Source organism: Aethalodelphis obliquidens, unplaced genomic scaffold, assembly GCF_003676395.1.
Source record: "Aethalodelphis obliquidens isolate GAN/ISIS:26980383/991018 unplaced genomic scaffold, ASM367639v1 scaffold44, whole genome shotgun sequence".
NCBI lineage: Eukaryota > Metazoa > Chordata > Mammalia > Artiodactyla > Delphinidae > Aethalodelphis > Aethalodelphis obliquidens.
Genome location: NW_020837988.1, coordinates 11,905,637 through 11,921,812, shown reverse-complemented (window position 1 = coordinate 11,921,812; position 16,176 = coordinate 11,905,637). Strand labels below are relative to the sequence as shown.

Sequence of the window (16,176 nt, the reverse complement as noted above, 5' to 3'; positions counted from 1 at the left end):
GTTTTTTTTTCTGCCCAACTTTTTGTTTTCCTTGAAGTTATTAATTGCCTTCTTTTTTCATTTGCTCAGTTGTCTATGTACTAAGTCCTGAACTCTCCACCAGGTCATCTAAGTCTCCTCTCAGTGTGTTCAGTCACTTTGATCCACTTGAGGGCGTCTCTCCTGTACTTTCGCCCTGCTTGAGGCTCCTTCCCCCCAGTGACCCACTCTGCCTGGCACACAGCTGCCATCCTGGGGATGCCCCTCAACTCTCCTAGGTTTGATCAGTGTTTATTGTAGTCCATGTTTTCCTCTTTCTTGGTCTCCACACTCATTTTAGTAGCATGCATGTGGGGAGACACACACACACACACACACGTACGTGCTGGGTGGTTCCCATGCATTCTTTTAGGGGAAGTGCCTGAGATTTGGACTGGGGTGGAGGTGGGAAGGGAAGTAGAGATGGGGAAGGGGCAGAGGGCCTGGAGTGTTTGTCTTCCTGAATGGAGGGTGATGCTGTGTGGGTGCTGGGCCCTGCGTTAGAAAGTCAGGTTCCCCCACCATCCCACCTGCAGGACGGCCTGGTCAGAGCCAATGTTTATTGGCTGGATGAGCCCAGCCCCTTCCAGGCCTCCACCTCCACTCCTGACTCCACCGGCCTGCTCCAGTTCCCTTGGGGACAGGGACAGGGTGAAGGAGGACAAGGGCAGAGGGAGTCAGGATGGGGAGGGCTGTCAGGAGGCCCCTAGGTGAGCGGCACACCCGCAGGGCAGTCACCAACCCTGAGCTCAGCTGGCGTGAAGGAGAACTTGTGCCCTCCCTGTGCTAGGCTTCTGGGCATGGAGGGCTGGCAGGGGTGCCCCTGTGGGCAGGGGCTCAAAGGAGCACTAGGGCCTAGGGAGCCTGGGGGGCCTGGGATGAGAAGTGACCTGAAGCCTCAAGGTCAGGGGTCTCAGGTCCTCAAAGGTGCAGCCAGCCACACTACCTCCCTGCCCTGCAGTCCCCACCGATCATAGTAACATCGCATCCCACCTGGGCCGCAGGAGAGCCCAATCTACCTTAACTCACCTCCTGCCCCTCCCTCCCTGCTATATCCGGTGGCACGAGGTGAGGGCCCCCTCAGGAGGGCCCCAGTGCCTGGCAGGTGAGTAATTCTATTTACCTTTCCTGAGAGGCCTCCTGTCCTTTCATTTGCTGCAATTAGCTCAGCTCTGCCTAAGCAGCTCCAGCCCACGTGGCTGGGCAGGGACTGTGGACACCCCCTCCCCCGGGTCCCGGCAGTCACCCCCCACCAGCTCCTAGGAGCAGGGCCGCCTGGCTGGCCCATTTGGCTTGTACTCTTGGCTTCTGTGGCCCCTTCCTCTTTTGACAGTGCCCCTGCTCCTACCCCCTTCCACGCATACCCCCCACCAGGCATCATGGCACCGGACACAAGGGGCGCTCTTGAGGGTGACTACAGTCCTCGCACTGCTCCTGCACTTGTCTCCACCCTCTGCATCAGATGCACCGCGCCCCGGGGGGCAGCTTGGACTCAGGGCGCACCACCTGGCTCTTCCTGCATGAGTGCCAGCCCTCATTGACTGCCAAGCAGGGTGCCCACCCACCAGGCAATGGGCAGCACCCTCGCACACAGCTGCCCTTCCGCATGCGCTTGGAGCAGCAAGGACTGCAGTGATTCTCTGTGAAGTGGCTATGTTGGGCTGTGCCGCAGTCTTTGGAAAACTGTGCTGCGCCTGCACTTGGACGGTCTCGATTTTGGGGGTCCATCTCTCCCTGCTTCAGTCGGCTACATGGGCTGCGGATTGCTGGGGTGGCTAGAGTTGGGATGAAGCAGAGGCCAGTAGAGGACATCCAGTTCTGGATTATCTAGTTCTGGATTATCCAGTGATGCCCTTGCTGGGCCTGAGTCCAGCCCCGGCTTCGGCTCTAGCAGGGAGCCAGGGATGTTCACGTGGGGTTGGTAGAAGGACTGTGATGTCGGTGGCTTCCCTCGGCCATTGACGCCCTTCATGCCCCTCTGCGGGCGAATGGTGACACTCCGGGGGTTGAGGGGCCAAGACTGAGTGGGGCCCATCCACTCTGGCCCGGGGTGGGGGTGAGCCACCCCCCACCCCACCCTGGCGCGAGGGCTGGGGACGGCACGTGCTGGTGGGGCACCACCAGCCACCACTCACACACACCCTCAGGGATTCCAGCTCCAATTCACCTGTATGATGGGGCAACAAGGAGAAGTCTAGAAGGAGCAAGCCAGCACGGGCCGTCCACGGCTGCTCCCTTCTCACGGGGAGGCCCTGGGCCCAGCTGGCCCCTCTCCTCCAGCCCAGCTGTCCACCCAGGGTGAGCACAGAGCTCTTTATTGTTGGAGGACACATGTTTTCTCTAACTCAGACACACTGACACACACGGGGACACACGGGCATGCATTCACAGAACAGCTTCCCCGCCACATCCCCTCCCCCACCCCTTGGCACAGAGCAGGTGCCCCTCAGACCACCACACTGGGGAACATGTGGACAGCAGGGTGCTGTCTGGCTCCCACGCTCTTGCCTCTGCTGGGCATCGGTTATGGATTGTCCAGTGATGCCCTCTCTGGGCACCTGAGTCCAGCCACAGCTGAAGTTCCAGGGGGCTTCAGAAGGGGTTCTCAGCCAATCCAGGGAGGCCGCCAGCCAAGTGGGTCTCCGTAGAGGGGTCCTGGCTAGTCCTGTTGCTGCCACTGCCCCTTGAGAGCAGCAGCTTCTCACTGGGGGGGCCACCAGTGGGCCTGGCCGTGTGGCTGCCGACATGGCACTCCTCCTGCAGTGCTTTGCCCTCACGCCAGCGATGCCAGCGCCGCAGCAACTCCGACTGCACCTGGGGTGGGCAGGTGGGTCGGGCCAGTCCCAGGGCCTGCCCGTGCCACCCTCTCAGGATCCCCAACCCCCTGGCCTTGAAGGGCTATTGGGCCCTGGGTGTGGAGCCAGGCAGGCTCTGTCACCACAGAACGCTGGGGTCTGGGAACACCTGGGGACCCCCTCACCCTCAGGTGCACTCCCTGAGGACGGGCTGAGGCTGACCCATCTCAGCAGGCCTGACACCCAGTGTCCTGGAAACTGAGCCCAGTAAGTGCAGGTGGACACGAAGGGCTCACACCTGAGGGGTGGGGCCAGGATGTCTACACTCCCCCTGACCCCAACCCCAGCGCTGGTTCCAGACCCACACCCCCCTCACCTACCTCCTTGTTGAGGAAACAGTAGAGAACAGCCACCAGCAGGCCCTGGAGAGATGGGGGAGGTCAGGGCTGCACCCAGGCTGGCCTGGGGGTTGGGCTGTTGGTTAAGGGGCGGGCAGGCACCTGGAAGGAGCTGAGGAAGAGGTCGAAGAAGAGCTTGGCGGAGCGCAGGGTGCCCTGGGCATGCTCGTCGGTCACAAAGGCAAACACCACCTCGTGGACCCCCAACAGGGGGATGAGGGTCAGCGTGGACTTGGCCAGCCTGCGGGGGCAGAGACTGAGCCACCAGCCCAGCACCCCCTGGGGCTCTGGTGCCCCCACCCCCACCTACACTCCCTCTGGCCCCCGGGATTCCACAAGCCGCCTGGCGCCCTCCCACTCCCAACGCCCACACCCACCGGAATTTGTAGTCAGTATAGCGCATCTGGTGGGCTTGCAGCTTGGCCACCAGGAGGTGAAGGATGCGGATGAAGATGAAGAAGTTGATCTGTGTGTGTGGGGGACACAGCTCAGGGCAGCTCTTGGCCCCCACCTGTCCCTCCTGGAGGTGGGCCTGGCAGCCAGACAGACCCTGGCTCCTGGGGCCCTGGGGCTGTGGGCACCCAGTCAAGGATGGACAGCCTGGCCCAAGGCCCAGGGCGCCAGCCAGTGTCCTGGGTGAGTGCCAGGCCTCCCTCCCTGTCCAGCCAGGCAGGATGCTGTCTGTCTCCTCAGGCTGCTGCAGGCCGATGAGGAAGGAAGGGGCTGGGGGGCCAAGGCCAGCAGCCTCCCGGCCCTCCCTGCGGTGCCAGCAGGTGCCTCATTTCCTCACCAGGATGGCCAGGAAGACGGGGAAGCGCAGGATCCACCAGAAGCCCATGTTGTCATTGCTGGTCCAGCACCTGCAGGGTGGGGCCTGCTTGTGTCCTGGCAGCCTCGTAGCCCCCCACCCCCTGATTCCTTGGGATCTAATTAGTGCCTCAGGAAAAGAAGGGAGATAATTACCAATGACCTCCACCCCCGGGGAACCAGGTTTGCTTAGTGCCCCCCACTGCCTCTGGCCGGAGACCCCTGAGCCACTCCCACACTCTGAGCCACATGGCCATTCCCCACGGGGCCAGCCCAGCACCTCCCAGCCAGGAGAGGCGAATCCCCCTGCTGGCCCGCCAGTCAGATACTCACTGGATGTTCTCAAACAGACACTTGACCACCACCCAGGGGGTGACGAACAGCATGGGGGCACCTGTGGGGAGAACAGCTGTGGTCCCGTGGCCCTGGCCAGCCCGCCGGCCCCCTGCGCACCGGCCCACTCACCCCAGCCGATGCCCAGGTAGAGGGGGAAGCAGCTCCTTTCAGGGATGGTGGCGAAGCTCAGCAGGCTGTGCAAGTACACGCCCTCCACCAGCAGCCAGCAGTAGTTGGCCACGACGCCGTACTGCATGAACACCGCGGCCACCCGGCAGCCGGCCACTGCCTGGCCGCGGGGGCAGCATGAGTGCGGGCCTCCCAGCTGCCTGCCGCCCAGGGCCCGGAGGCCAAGAGGCCGGATCTGGGAGCTCACCCCATCACTCAGCCAGACGCTCACGCTGAAGTCGTCCCCAATCCTCTGGCTGTAGCGGGTCTTGAGCAGCGTGTCGATGACCAGCACAGAGCTGGCCTTGAGCACGAAGGACGCGAACAGGTTCACGTGGATGTAGTTTCGGGTGCAGTGCAGCTTGCTGTGGGGACAGCGAGTCAGTCCCCGCCCACCCTGCCCGCTGGGGCCCCCCATGAGCAGGGCGGTGGGCATACCTGAGGCCCAGCAGGATGGCCAGGGCCAGGAGCAGGGCCCCCAGGGACAGGGAGTAGCCCACGGTGTACATCACCTGGAAGCTGCTGTACATCTTGGCCACCTCCTTCTGCAAATCGCAGTGGCCAGTCAGGGCTGGAGAGGGCCATCTTGCCCCTCCCCCCAAGCCCCCACTGCACCTGCCACGGGCTGACCTGGACCTCAAGCTCCTTGTCGTCCATCTGGCACTGGGAAGCATTTCGCCATGGCTGCCCCCGCGGCCCACGTACCCACTGCCCATCAGGCCCACACCTCTTGAAGACGAGGCGGTGCTGCACTGCGGGGGCAGGCTCTGGTCAGCTCCCCGCCCCTGGGCTGAGCCCCCTCTGCCAACCCCCCACATCCCTGCTGTGGTTACCTTTGTGGTGCCAGGGCAGGTACCAGGGGCAGGAGATGTTGGCTGTGGTGTTGGGAGGGGTGTCCGGCCAGCAGGAATATTTGTCAAAGGTTCTATTACAGACCAGCTCTGCAGAGGCGGGGACAGGGTTGCTCCTCAGCAGGGCCTGGCCTGCACAGCCCCCTGTTGTACGCTGTCTGCGCCCCAGGAGGCAGCCTCCCAGATCTCCCTGACCATCCTGCCTGCCCTGGACGCCTCTGTCCAGCCTGATCCTGAGCTCCAGCTCTGCCCGGCCACCTCCCCTCAGATACTCCACATCTCCACCCAGGGTCTTCCCTCTTCCTAGTGCCCTTCTAGCAGCACTTCCACCTCTGGAGGCTGAACCCCAATTCTGTTGGCATCCTTCTGGGCCCAGCACCGGCCCCCTCCCTCCCCCAAACAATGGCTCGGCCTCCCAGGCAGCTCCTCCCGCCCCAGTGTCTCTCTTTGCACCTGAGTGATCTTCAGAACTTGCCCAGAACGCTGTACCTCAGTCTGCCTGAGCACTCCAGGTAATGGCCCATCTCCTTCCCCCTCACCAGCCCTGGTGCCCTCTACCTGCCCCTCTCGGTCCACCTCCCCCACACGCTGTCTGCCTCCTGGGCCACGAGGCTTTGCTCCATGGGAGGAAAGACGGTGTCCAGGCCGTGGGCCTGAGGGGTGCCCAGCAGCAGGGGAGGGTCACGAAACACCCCAGTTCTGGGGCAGTTCTACCATTTCTTAAATGTCCTGGTCTGTGGCCCTGGGCTAGTCACCAGCTTCTCTATGGCTCAATTTCCTCACCTGTAAATGGTGGGTGGGGGTTGGGGGGACTGCACTCGGGCCGAAGGCGGGGCTCACCAGTTGGGGGGGGCAGCAGGCTCAGGTTGTGGAGACATTGGTCGCCATAGAGCTTCCACTTCTCAAACAGGAAGTCCATCACCTGAGCGGAGGGGGCCTGCGGCTGGGGGTACAGATGGATGGACAGAGGGGACAGACTGGTGTCAGCCTGAGGGGCAGGCAGGCTGGTGGGACAGGGGGACTGGCAGCAGCGCTCACCTGGCAGGCCAGCAGCAGAAGCAGGAGGAGGTGGGGGCAGCGTGGCAGGATGGGGGGCATGCCTCTGGGCAGCTGCCCCCCACATCTGGCTGGGGTTGCACAGCTGGGGCAAAGAGGTCCTCGTAGGTGCACTCTCCTCTGGGGGCTGCTGAGTATCAGAGCAGCAGGGTCTGTTCAGGGACACTCAGGAGTAAAGAGGCCCAGCTGGTCTCCGCTGTGATCAGCAGGGTGTCCTGCTCCCCTAAAACCATCCCTCTGAGTCTCCGAATCCTACTAATGAAGTGGGGGCTGGGAGGGAGGGGATGCCAGAAATGGTCACTCTGCCAGTGGCAGGTTGGGGGTCTGGCCCTGCACCTGGGGGTTCTGCCCAGGGTCCTGGGGCCTGCTCCATCTCACAGACCGTGGCTGTCTGTGTGGCGGCTCTGACAGTCCCAGAGCCCCTCTCCTACATGTTGGTTAAGCGGCCCCAGTCCTGCCTGGTACCAAAGATGTCAGAGGAGGGAGCAGCCTCCCTAGCTGCCCAACTCCTCCCTTCGGCTCTCGCTATTTTTCCCACCTATTCTTAGCTCCTGGGAAAGTCAGCATGGCAGGCTGGGGCAGGGTACCAGGACCATCCATCACTTGGTCCCCAGGGGCATGGTTATCAAGGTGACCCTGGGCCAGCTCCCAGACTTGGCAGGGGCCAGGAGTGCCAAGCATATGCTTAGGGTGGTCCCTGTCACATCCATGCCCCCTTGCCCAGGACTGGGGTGTCTAGGTGCTCCCTTGGGCCACGCCCAAGACTCCGGCCGGGCTTCCTGGGTCCCATGGGCCATAGCACGCAGGCAGCTGCAGCGCATTCCTTTGAGATTAGCGCTGCCAGCTGCCGGGGGCTCAGACACAGGACCCCTGCCCTCGTGGTGCCTGCAGGGGGGACCTGAGGTGCCTGGTCCTGTCCGGAGCCTGCACTGGGGGCATCAGCAGCCCCGTAAGTCATCGTGTCACTGCTTCCAGAGTCCGTCTTCTGGTCCACTGAATCCCACAAGGGCAGTAGGAAGGGGATTCCTTTGGGGCCTAGGGGTGGGGCCCCTAGGAACTACTCATGCAAGCCCCCTTAGGGCTGTGGATGGCATCCTGCCACAGAGTGAGCATGTGATGGACCGATGGATGGACAGATGGACGAAACTGGCTGGCTGGAAGGCAGTGCCTGGGAGAAGCCAGGGAGAAGGTGGGGAGGAGGGATGCAGGCTGTGACTGAAGGTGGAGGGTTGCTGGACAACCCTGGATCTCAGCCTCTTCCCATCAGAGTCCAGATGGGCCCTCATGGGGCCAACTCACGTGGGCTCCTCTGTGATTCACTCCTCACCCCTAACGGGACCCTGAGATGCCACCACATGGGGTGGGTACCTGAACCATAGCCTGCTGTGGGGCTCCTCACCCTGGCCCTTGGGCCACAGCGCAGGTCAGGCCTGGTGAGGCAGGGCCCAGTAGTGGCTGGTCCCCAGGCCCTGGTCCAGGTGGAGGAGCCAGAGCGGTGGGCCTTCTCAGGGGAGTAGCCCCCAGGCGGGTGGAGGACAAGGGGCAGTTCAGGTGTCCCCAGCCCAAGGGGCCTTATCTCCTGATTCTTATCAAACAGCCCGGTCTTCTGCCCTGCCCTTGCCCACGGAGGCCACGGAGCCAGGTGGGTGAGGCCCACTGTGACCAGCTGCTGGAGGAGGGGAGGTGGCTGGGAAGGTCAGGGAGACAAGGGCAGCCTGGATGGCTAGAGGCTCTGGGGGCAGGGCAAGGGGAGAGTGCCAAGGGATGGCTGGGGTGGAGTAGACAGTGGAGATGCAGGCAGGGAACATGGGGAGGAAGGATACTGCCCCCTGCCCAGGGGCCCTGCAGCCGGTGGTGAAGGGAGGATGAAGCTGCGGGGATAGTCCAGTGAGGAGCTCCAAGGCAAAATGTCAGCCCCTCAGAGTCCAGCTGGGGTGTGGTGGCCAGGCTGTGCCTCGACTTTCCCATCTGAAAAGTGGGAGTTCACCTTGCTGACCTCCTAGGGCTGTTAGAACCCAAGGTAGGCGGGGCCACACCCAAGCAGCCTGCCTTCCAGCTAGGGGTCAGTTAGTCTGGGAACCACAGAGAGAAGCTGAGCCCCGGGGTAGAGGGGAGAGAGGGATGGGCTGCCCTGGGGCCCCTCCTTCACTGCCCCTCCGATGGCAGCCAGAGCAGAGGAGTAGGGAGGCCTTTCCATGACCCCCACTCCCATCCCTGGTCTGGTACGTGGGGCTGGGAATCCTTGAAGATTCACTCCACGCAGTTCAGCACCTACAGATCACAAGCTGGTACCCCAGCTCAGAGCACCGGTGGCCCCACGTCCCTAGGGATCAGGGCCTCAGCACCCCCCAACCAATACAAGAGCAGAGGATGATACCTCTCACTACGTCTCTGATAGAAACACAAGGGGCAGAAGTGGATGAGGCTCCCATGCCTGTCAGGGGAGTACGGGCGAGATATCTAGACACTTCTCTGAATGAGGACTGGGCGGAGTGTGGGGCTGTGGAACGACTTTCAGCTGTGCAAGGCTGAGGTTCTAAGATCCCTGCCCTGAGCACCCAGGTGTGAGGCTGCCGCCACAGGAGCAGGGGACGTTGCAAGGCCCAGTTCTGGTCCCGGGACCAAGGGTAAATAATTCAACTTCTCAGAGCCTCGGTTTCCCTACTTGAAAAGTCCCTGCCTCCTCAACACCATGGAGGACAATGAGATGTGCCGCTCGACGGGAAGGACAGATTATCACGTGCAGGCCCCTCCCTTCCGTGGGGGACACTGCAACCCCAGAGGCAGCCTGCCAGCCCCAGGGATAAATATCTGGGGTGCGGAGGTGCCGCTCCAAGCCTCCCATTGGCCTTGGCGTCAGGGCTGCCGTCTTCCACCTTATTACCCTCCCCGGTGGGGGGAGGCGGGGGACTACCGGCCAGGGACCAAGCCTTCTCCCTTCATGGACCTGGAGGCTTCGCTCCCTCTCTGGCCCTGGACTGCACCTGCCCAGCACAGATAGCTCAGGATCAGAGACTCTGGTGGAGTGGGAAGGAGGGCCAGCTTTCCCCCGGCCCCAGCCCACCCCCTCCTCTCTTTCCCAGCCCCCGCTCTCCACCACGGGCTGGCTGGCCGGTGTTCTGTCTCCCCGCCTGGCAGAACACACCACTCCTGGGTGCTCAAAGCTCAGCTGTTTCTCCAGTTTCCCCTGGGGATGCCCCAGGACTCCCAGACCTGCAGCTGGGGGAGGGGCCCCCAGGATGGGTGGATCTCCATGGAGGAGAGTGGGGCGCTGGTCACCCCAGCTCCTCCCAGGATCTGAATAGGTGTGGTTGAGGCCTGCCAGCCTCTGATGGGTATGGGGGTGGGGGGTGTTTGTGAAACCAGAGCAAGTAGAGGAAGGTCATGGCCCCAGGGCGGGATCAGGGGCCACAGGTTGTTGACAAAGCCTGATTCCTGCGTCCTCTTCCCACTCTGTGGGGGCAGGGCGGGCCTGGATGTGGGCCAGGGTGCTACTCCCCCACCAACCCTCATCCCCCAGCACAGAAGGGCCGAAAACAGCCTGGACAGGTCCTCAGAAGATGCGGGCGCCCAGACCTCAGGAGTCAGTCCGTTTCTGGTGGGGGGCAGAAATCCTGCGGCCCAGAAGTGTGAGTGGGGGCCGCCGGAGAGGAAGGAGCAGGCAGGGCAGTGACCTGCCCTCCCTGCGGATCAAAGTGACAAGTGTAGGCTCCGCGCATGACGCCCCTCGGCCCCTCCGGGGAAACCCGGGTAACCAAGATACTGCTGGAGAGCTTTGGGAAGCAGGGGCCCGCTGGAGGGAAGCAGGGCTGCCCCCCGCGCCTCTGGGGGTGTCTCCGAGGTTCTGTGTCTGCGCGGGGCGGGGGGGGGGCGGGGAAGCGGGGGTGCTGGAGGGAGGAGTCGGGAGCGGAGATGGGCAGCAGGACAGCGCGCCTGGCGCTCACAGACACCCCACCCTTTTCCCCGAGACGCGCTCCCCAGGGAGGAGAGGACGGGGGAAGCGCTGAGACCCCCAACTTTCTCGATAGTGCGGAACCAGGTTGACCGTCCGAGCTGGAAGGGCGCATCCTGGGGTTGGGAACGGGGTGTCCGACGGCGATGAGGACGGCGACACCCGGGGCCCGAGACCGCCCACCTAAGATAGGGGTCCACGCCGGCCAGTCCCGCGCTCCCGCTTTCGGCCCCCGGCCGGGAACGTGTTCTCGAGCCTGGCCCAGGTGCTCACCGCGCGCCACTCCGGCCGCTTCGCGATTCCCGTAGTCCTCCGCGCGCACGGGTTAGGGGCCGGCCGCCGCTCGTCTCCACGGCGCTGCCAGGTCAGGGTCGGCGCCGGCTCCGCGCCCGCGCCCCGCGCCCCGCGCCCCGCGCCAGCCTCTAGCAAACTTTCCGGCGGCTACGCTCCGCGGCGGCGGAGGGAGAGGAGGAGGGGGCGGGGGCGGGGCGGGAGCGGCCCGAGGGTCCCCGCCCGCGCCGCCGCCCTCCTGCCGCGCCTCGGGGAGCGACTGCGGGCCCGGGAGCCCCTGCCCGCAGACCCCTCCCCGCGCACCCGTGCCCGACTCCTGCCTTGCGGACTCCTACCCCACGGGGTCCTCCCCGCGGACCCCGCCCGGCAGAACTCCCAACCCAGAGCTCACTCGGCAGACCCCCGCCCCGGCGAACCGGGCCGGCAGACGGCAGCTCCCCGCGGGGACAGCAGCGGTGGATGGACAGGTGCGGTGTGTGGCGGGCGCGCGGCCGGGCGTGGGGGCTGTGACTCCACGCCCCTTCCTCTCGTCTCCTCCGCGTTCCCGGGCCCTCACAGCTTCTTTCCCGGGTACTGATTGTCGGAAGGACTGACCCCTCACTTAACCCCGCACCGTGGCTCTTAGGCGACCCTCCCACCGCGCCGGAGTGGAGTGGGGGGCCAAGGCGGGGAAGGGCGGCTCCTGGGGTGCCTCTTTAAGCCCGAGGGTACCGCGCCATCTCCCTTAAGCACCCTCCAGCACCGTTCATCCAACAGCACAACCCCTCCCTCCGGGAACCCCCCCCCCGCCCCACACACCCCAGCAGTCAGCCCCCAGTGACCGCAGGGTCACCAAATCTCATGCACACTTTGGGGCCTCATCTTTCCTGGCCTTTCAGTATCTGGGGACATGGATGGTCATGCCCTCCTTCTGGAAAGTTCTCCCATGGCTCTGGCTTCCAGGCTGGCGTTCCCACCTCCTTCTCTCTGCATTCCCCTCCACTTTCCCTTGGACAGTTCCTAATGTTCCCACTGCCAGATGCCCAGGACCCCACCAGGACCCCTCTCCCCTGACCCGTTCCCATCTCCTGAATGTACTTCCTCTGCCCACCCACCTGCTGGACTCCTGGCAGGGATCTTGAGGTCTCCAGTGCATCACCAAATCCTGATTCTCCCTCTCGCATTTCTCTGGAATCTGTCTGGGCTACCTCTCCACTGTCAACCACTGTCTGGCCACCATCACCCTGGGATGCCCTCCCTGGCCCACTGGGTCAGCTCTTTTGTTAGATGCTGTCCTTTGTCTTTGGGGCCCTTCTCCCTACTGCTGTTTTGGGGGACATTGGAACCTGTGGTTCTCCCCTACCCATGGCTCCCCCCTCCCTCCAGCCCCCAGAGCAGAGCTGAAGTTGGTCCCAGCACCCTGTGACATACCCACAGGTAGCTGGTGCTTGGTAACCTGCCCTGCCACTGTCTGAAGGCTCAGGAGGAGGGGCATTTCTGGGGGTGCCCTCCAGACCCCCATTCTTACCAGCCCACCTGGAACCCTGTCCCCAGAGCAGCCTGTTTTGGTTCAGGCAGTCGCCAGAAGACAAAGGTCAGAAGCAAAGGTCAGAAAGTCTGGGCTGCTCGCATAGGGCCAAACGCGCTGGTGCTGGATGCAGGTGCTGGGGGAGGGGAGCCTTCCGAGATCCTCCTCCCCCCTTCCCTTGCACCCCTCTTCCAGCTCTCCTCCCACTTCTCTTGGGGCAGGGCACCCGTACGGGCAACAGAGATCTGCGTAGGTGCCCCCTACTCTCCCTACAGCTGTGATCTTGGGGTCTTGCTTGTGATCCGGGTGGGCTCCTGCCTGTGAGCAGGGTCACTGACACCACGCTGGGTGGCTGTGAGGCTCAGGGGAGAAGCTGCAGGTTCTTCCCAGAGGTGGGATAAATCCGAGGAGCTGGGAAGGTCATCCTGCTGTGTGACCTTCAGAGAGGCCCTTCCCTCTCTGGAACTTATTTTCCTGAGGAAATTCTGGTTGGGTGGAGGCCCAGCCGTCTGGGGGAGGGGCTGGGTGGCCCGAGTTGGGTTCTAGCAGGAAGAGATGTGAAAGAATAAATGTAGAGTTTATTCATAAATGTATGAAATGGGGGGGGCATACTTGAAATGTGTGGACACAGTGGGGAGCAGAAGCGGGAGGGAGAGGGAAGAGATGGAGGAGGGGGTGCCTTCCTGGGCTGGGCCACCTTTATTTACATAACTGAATTCATAAGACATAAATAGAGCAGAAACTGGGAATGAAGGGGGCTGGGCCTTCCCACGGAGCATTGGAGGTCTGGGAAGTGAGGAAGGGGTCTGTCCATCACTGCGTCCCTGAGGGTCCCGATGGGGGTGGCACCCTGGAGGTGTGCTGGCTCCTGTGTGCCAGGGCAGGCCGGGGTTGGGGGCTGCCCTCCACAGCCACAGGAGTGCTGTTCCGTGTGTCTGCGCTGTGGGCTCTGAAGAGTACACCAGCAGAGCTCAATTCAGGCATCTGGCTGAGTGTCATGAACTGGTACTGTGCACAAAGCCTGGCAGGGAGAACCAGACACCCCAGCATCGAGTTCTGGGCGGGAGATGTTGATAAGTGGCCAAGAAAGAGGTGGCCAGATTGGGTGGTGCTGGGCAGAAACCCAGGGCAGAGGGACCCCCCGGTGCATCAGGACCCAGAAAATGTGGAGCTGCAGGAAAGGATTCAGGGGGAAAAGAGATGGTGCCCCCAGACAGAGCTGCTGTTAATGTCGCAGGGTGGTTCCTTTCAGGTCTCTTTACTGTTGCTTTTTTTAAATTAATTAATTGTTTTTGGCTGCGTTGGGTCTTCATTGCTGCGTGCGGGCTTTCTCAAGTTGCGGTGAGCAGGGGCTACTCTTCGTTGCGGTGCACGGGCTTCTTATTGCAGTGGCTTCTCTTGTTGCGGAGCACGGGCTCTAGGTGCGAGGGCTTCAGTAGTTGTGGCACGCGGGCTCAGTAGTTGTGGCGCATGGGCTTATTTGCTCCGCGGCATGTGGGATCTTCCTGGACCAGGGCTCGAACCCATGTCCCCTGCACTGGCAGGCAGATTCTTTTTTTTTTTTTAATTTATTATTTATTCATTTATTTAGTTTTTGGCTGCATTGGGTCTTCGCTGCTGCACACAGGTTTTCTCTAGTTGCTGAGAGCTGGGGCTACTCTTTGTTGTGGTGCACGGGCTTCTCATTGCGGTGGCTTCTCTTGTTGCGGAGCACGGGCTCTAGGCGCGTGGGCTTCAGTAGTTGTGGCTCGCAGGCTCTAGAGAGCAGGCTCAGTAGTTGTGGCACACAGGCTTAGTTGCTCCGCAGCATGTGGGATCTTCCTGGACCAGGGCTTGAACCTGTGTATCCTGCGTTCGCAGGCAGATTCTTAACCACTGCGCCACCAGGGAAGTCCCCTACTGTTGCTTTTGATAGAGTTTTGTGTCCAGCTTTCCCAGCATAGCTGGTAACATAAGCATTTCCCCATCTTAGTAAGAGGTCTTCTCAACACCATGGTACCTGGGCACTTAGTATTCTATTGTGTGGATATGTCAGACTTTACTCAACCATTCACAGGCTATAGGAATCAGAAAAGGGAACAACCCAAAGCCCCAGCGAATGGGCACTAAGCTGCATCCTGGTGCCTCTCTCAGACATTCTTGAGAGACTGAGAACCAATGGAAAAGAGGACACTGGATGAAACAGAGCTAATGCAGAGACCAGCTAATAATGAAAGAGTCCTTGTGAAATTTAAAAACAGAATCTAAAAACTTAAAAATTTAATAGAAGGATTGAAAGAATGAGTTGAGGAAATCTCACAGAAGAAAGAACAAAAATCTGAGAGACAGAAACTAGGAAAGCGAAGATAAGAGATGGTGGAGGATCTGTGCAGAAAGCCTAGCACTTGAGGGACAGAGTTTCCAAAATGAGATCAGAGGAGGAGGAGACAACTGTGAACAAATAATACAGAGCTCTTCCCAGAACCTCTGTAGTGGAAAAGCCTCCATGCGGCCAGCACAGTAAAAACAGCAAACCAGCTAACGGATTCAAAAACTCCACCACGTTGCATCATCATGAAGTTTCAAAGTCATCAGAATAAAGAGAAGATACAGAATAAAGAGAAGATACTGACCTACTGTGAACGTAGGTCTCCCGGAGAGGACACTGCTCAGCGTGGCATAAGACCTGTCGCCAGCAGCCAAGCGAGCCACATTCCCAGGGACAGGACTTCTCACCTCACATCCTCTCTCCAGGCCCACCATCCTCCAGGTCGTGCTGCAGGTGCTAGGGCAGAACAGGACATTTCCAGACACCAGAGGACTCTTACTTCCCACACAGCTCTTCTTAAGAAGCTCGAGGTTGAGCCACCCAGCATGGAGCGGGTGCCATGCCAGTCAAGAAGATACTGGATTTTGAAGGCTTAGTACAAAAACAGAACGTAGGGCTTCCCTGGTGGCGCAGTGGTTGAGAGTCCGCCAGCCGATGCAGGGGACACGGGTTTGTGCCCCGGTCCGGGAAGATCCCACATGCCGCGGAGCGGCTGGGCCCGTGAGCCATGGCCGCTGAGCCTGCGCGTCCGGAGCCTGTGCTCCACAACGGGGGAGGCCACAACAGTGAGAGGCCCGCGTACAGCAAAAAAAAAAACAAACAAACAAAAAAACAGAACGTAAAGTATCATGAATTATGTGTGCTGGTCACATGTTGAAGGGATCCTCTTCCTGACAAATTGGTTTAAATAAAAGGTATTACTAAAGTTAATTTCACCTGTTCCTTTTCCTTTTTAAAAAAATTTTATTTATTTTGTTTATTTATTTTTGGCTGCATTGGGTCTTCATTGCCGTGCGTGGGCTTTCTCTAGTTGCGGTGAGCAGGGGCTACTCTTTGTTGCGGTGCGTGGGCTTCTCACTGCGGTGGCTTCTCTTGTTGTGGAGCACGGGCTCTAGGCACGTGGGCTTCAGTAGTTGTGGCACATGGGCTCAGTAGTTGTGGCTCGCGGGCTCTAGAGTGCAGCCTCAGTAGTTGTGGAGCCTGGGCTTAGTTGCTCCACGGCATGTGGAATCTTCCCGGGCCAGGGCTCAAACTCATGTCCTCTGCATTGGCAGGTGGATTCTTAACCACTGTGCCACCAGAGAAGTCCCCCCTTTCCTTTTTAAATGTGGATACAAAATATTTGAAATGACTCGTTGGTTCACAGTTGTGCTGCGTAATATTTCTGTTGGGCGGCGCCCTCTAAAAACGCCAAGAGACTGTATAAATAAGGAAATGTAATAACAGCCCCCACCCCCCCCCCCCCGGCCGCCCACCCACCCCTCCCCCCACCAAAATGTCCCCAACTGCGGTGTGAATGCAGATCATTATGCCTCTGGATTGAAGGGGGGCGGAAGGGGTCAGAAGCAGGTGGGAGGGCCCGTCTCTGGTTGGGGTGCCAGGATGTCGGGATAATGCTGAACAGTGCAAATCAAGACCGATTCAAACATCGATTGAGCCCCTGCAATGTGACAGGCACTGTTCTGGGTG

The 16,176-nt window shown here is 60.9% G+C and overlaps 1 protein-coding gene and 1 long non-coding RNA gene across 9 annotated transcripts in view; one reads left to right on the top strand and one right to left on the bottom strand.

The window, feature by feature from the left end:
- Window positions 1-441: 441 nt before the first annotated feature.
- On the bottom strand, window positions 442-7,566 carry GCGR (glucagon receptor). Of its 8 annotated transcripts, XM_027081015.1 has the most exons (13): window positions 6,412-7,566; window positions 6,214-6,316; window positions 5,356-5,463; window positions 5,153-5,274; window positions 4,961-5,067; window positions 4,731-4,887; window positions 4,484-4,643; window positions 4,352-4,412; window positions 4,002-4,071; window positions 3,589-3,677; window positions 3,314-3,452; window positions 3,194-3,235; window positions 442-2,832 (listed from the first exon to the last, which is right to left on the bottom strand). In XM_027081015.1, exons 1-13 carry the CDS (start codon window positions 6,469-6,471, stop codon window positions 2,611-2,613), a joined length of 1,440 nt encoding a protein of 479 aa, XP_026936816.1. In that variant the 5' UTR covers window positions 6,472-7,566; the 3' UTR covers window positions 442-2,610. The 8 variants fall into 8 exon arrangements, 7 of the variants coding, with proteins under 7 accessions (XP_026936816.1, XP_026936815.1, XP_026936810.1 ...); XM_027081014.1 differs by having other exon boundaries at window positions 2,716-2,832; window positions 3,194-3,677; window positions 4,484-4,887; XM_027081009.1 differs by having other exon boundaries at window positions 2,716-2,832; window positions 3,314-3,677; window positions 4,002-4,887.
- Window positions 7,567-11,120: 3,554 nt separating this feature from the next.
- Window positions 11,121-16,176, top strand: part of LOC113606567 (uncharacterized) — a 32,912-nt gene continuing 27,856 nt past the window's right edge. Inside the window, exon 1 of the long non-coding RNA XR_003427607.1 lies at window positions 11,121-11,139. This is a non-coding gene — a long non-coding RNA (uncharacterized LOC113606567). The remainder of the gene's footprint in view (window positions 11,140-16,176) is intronic.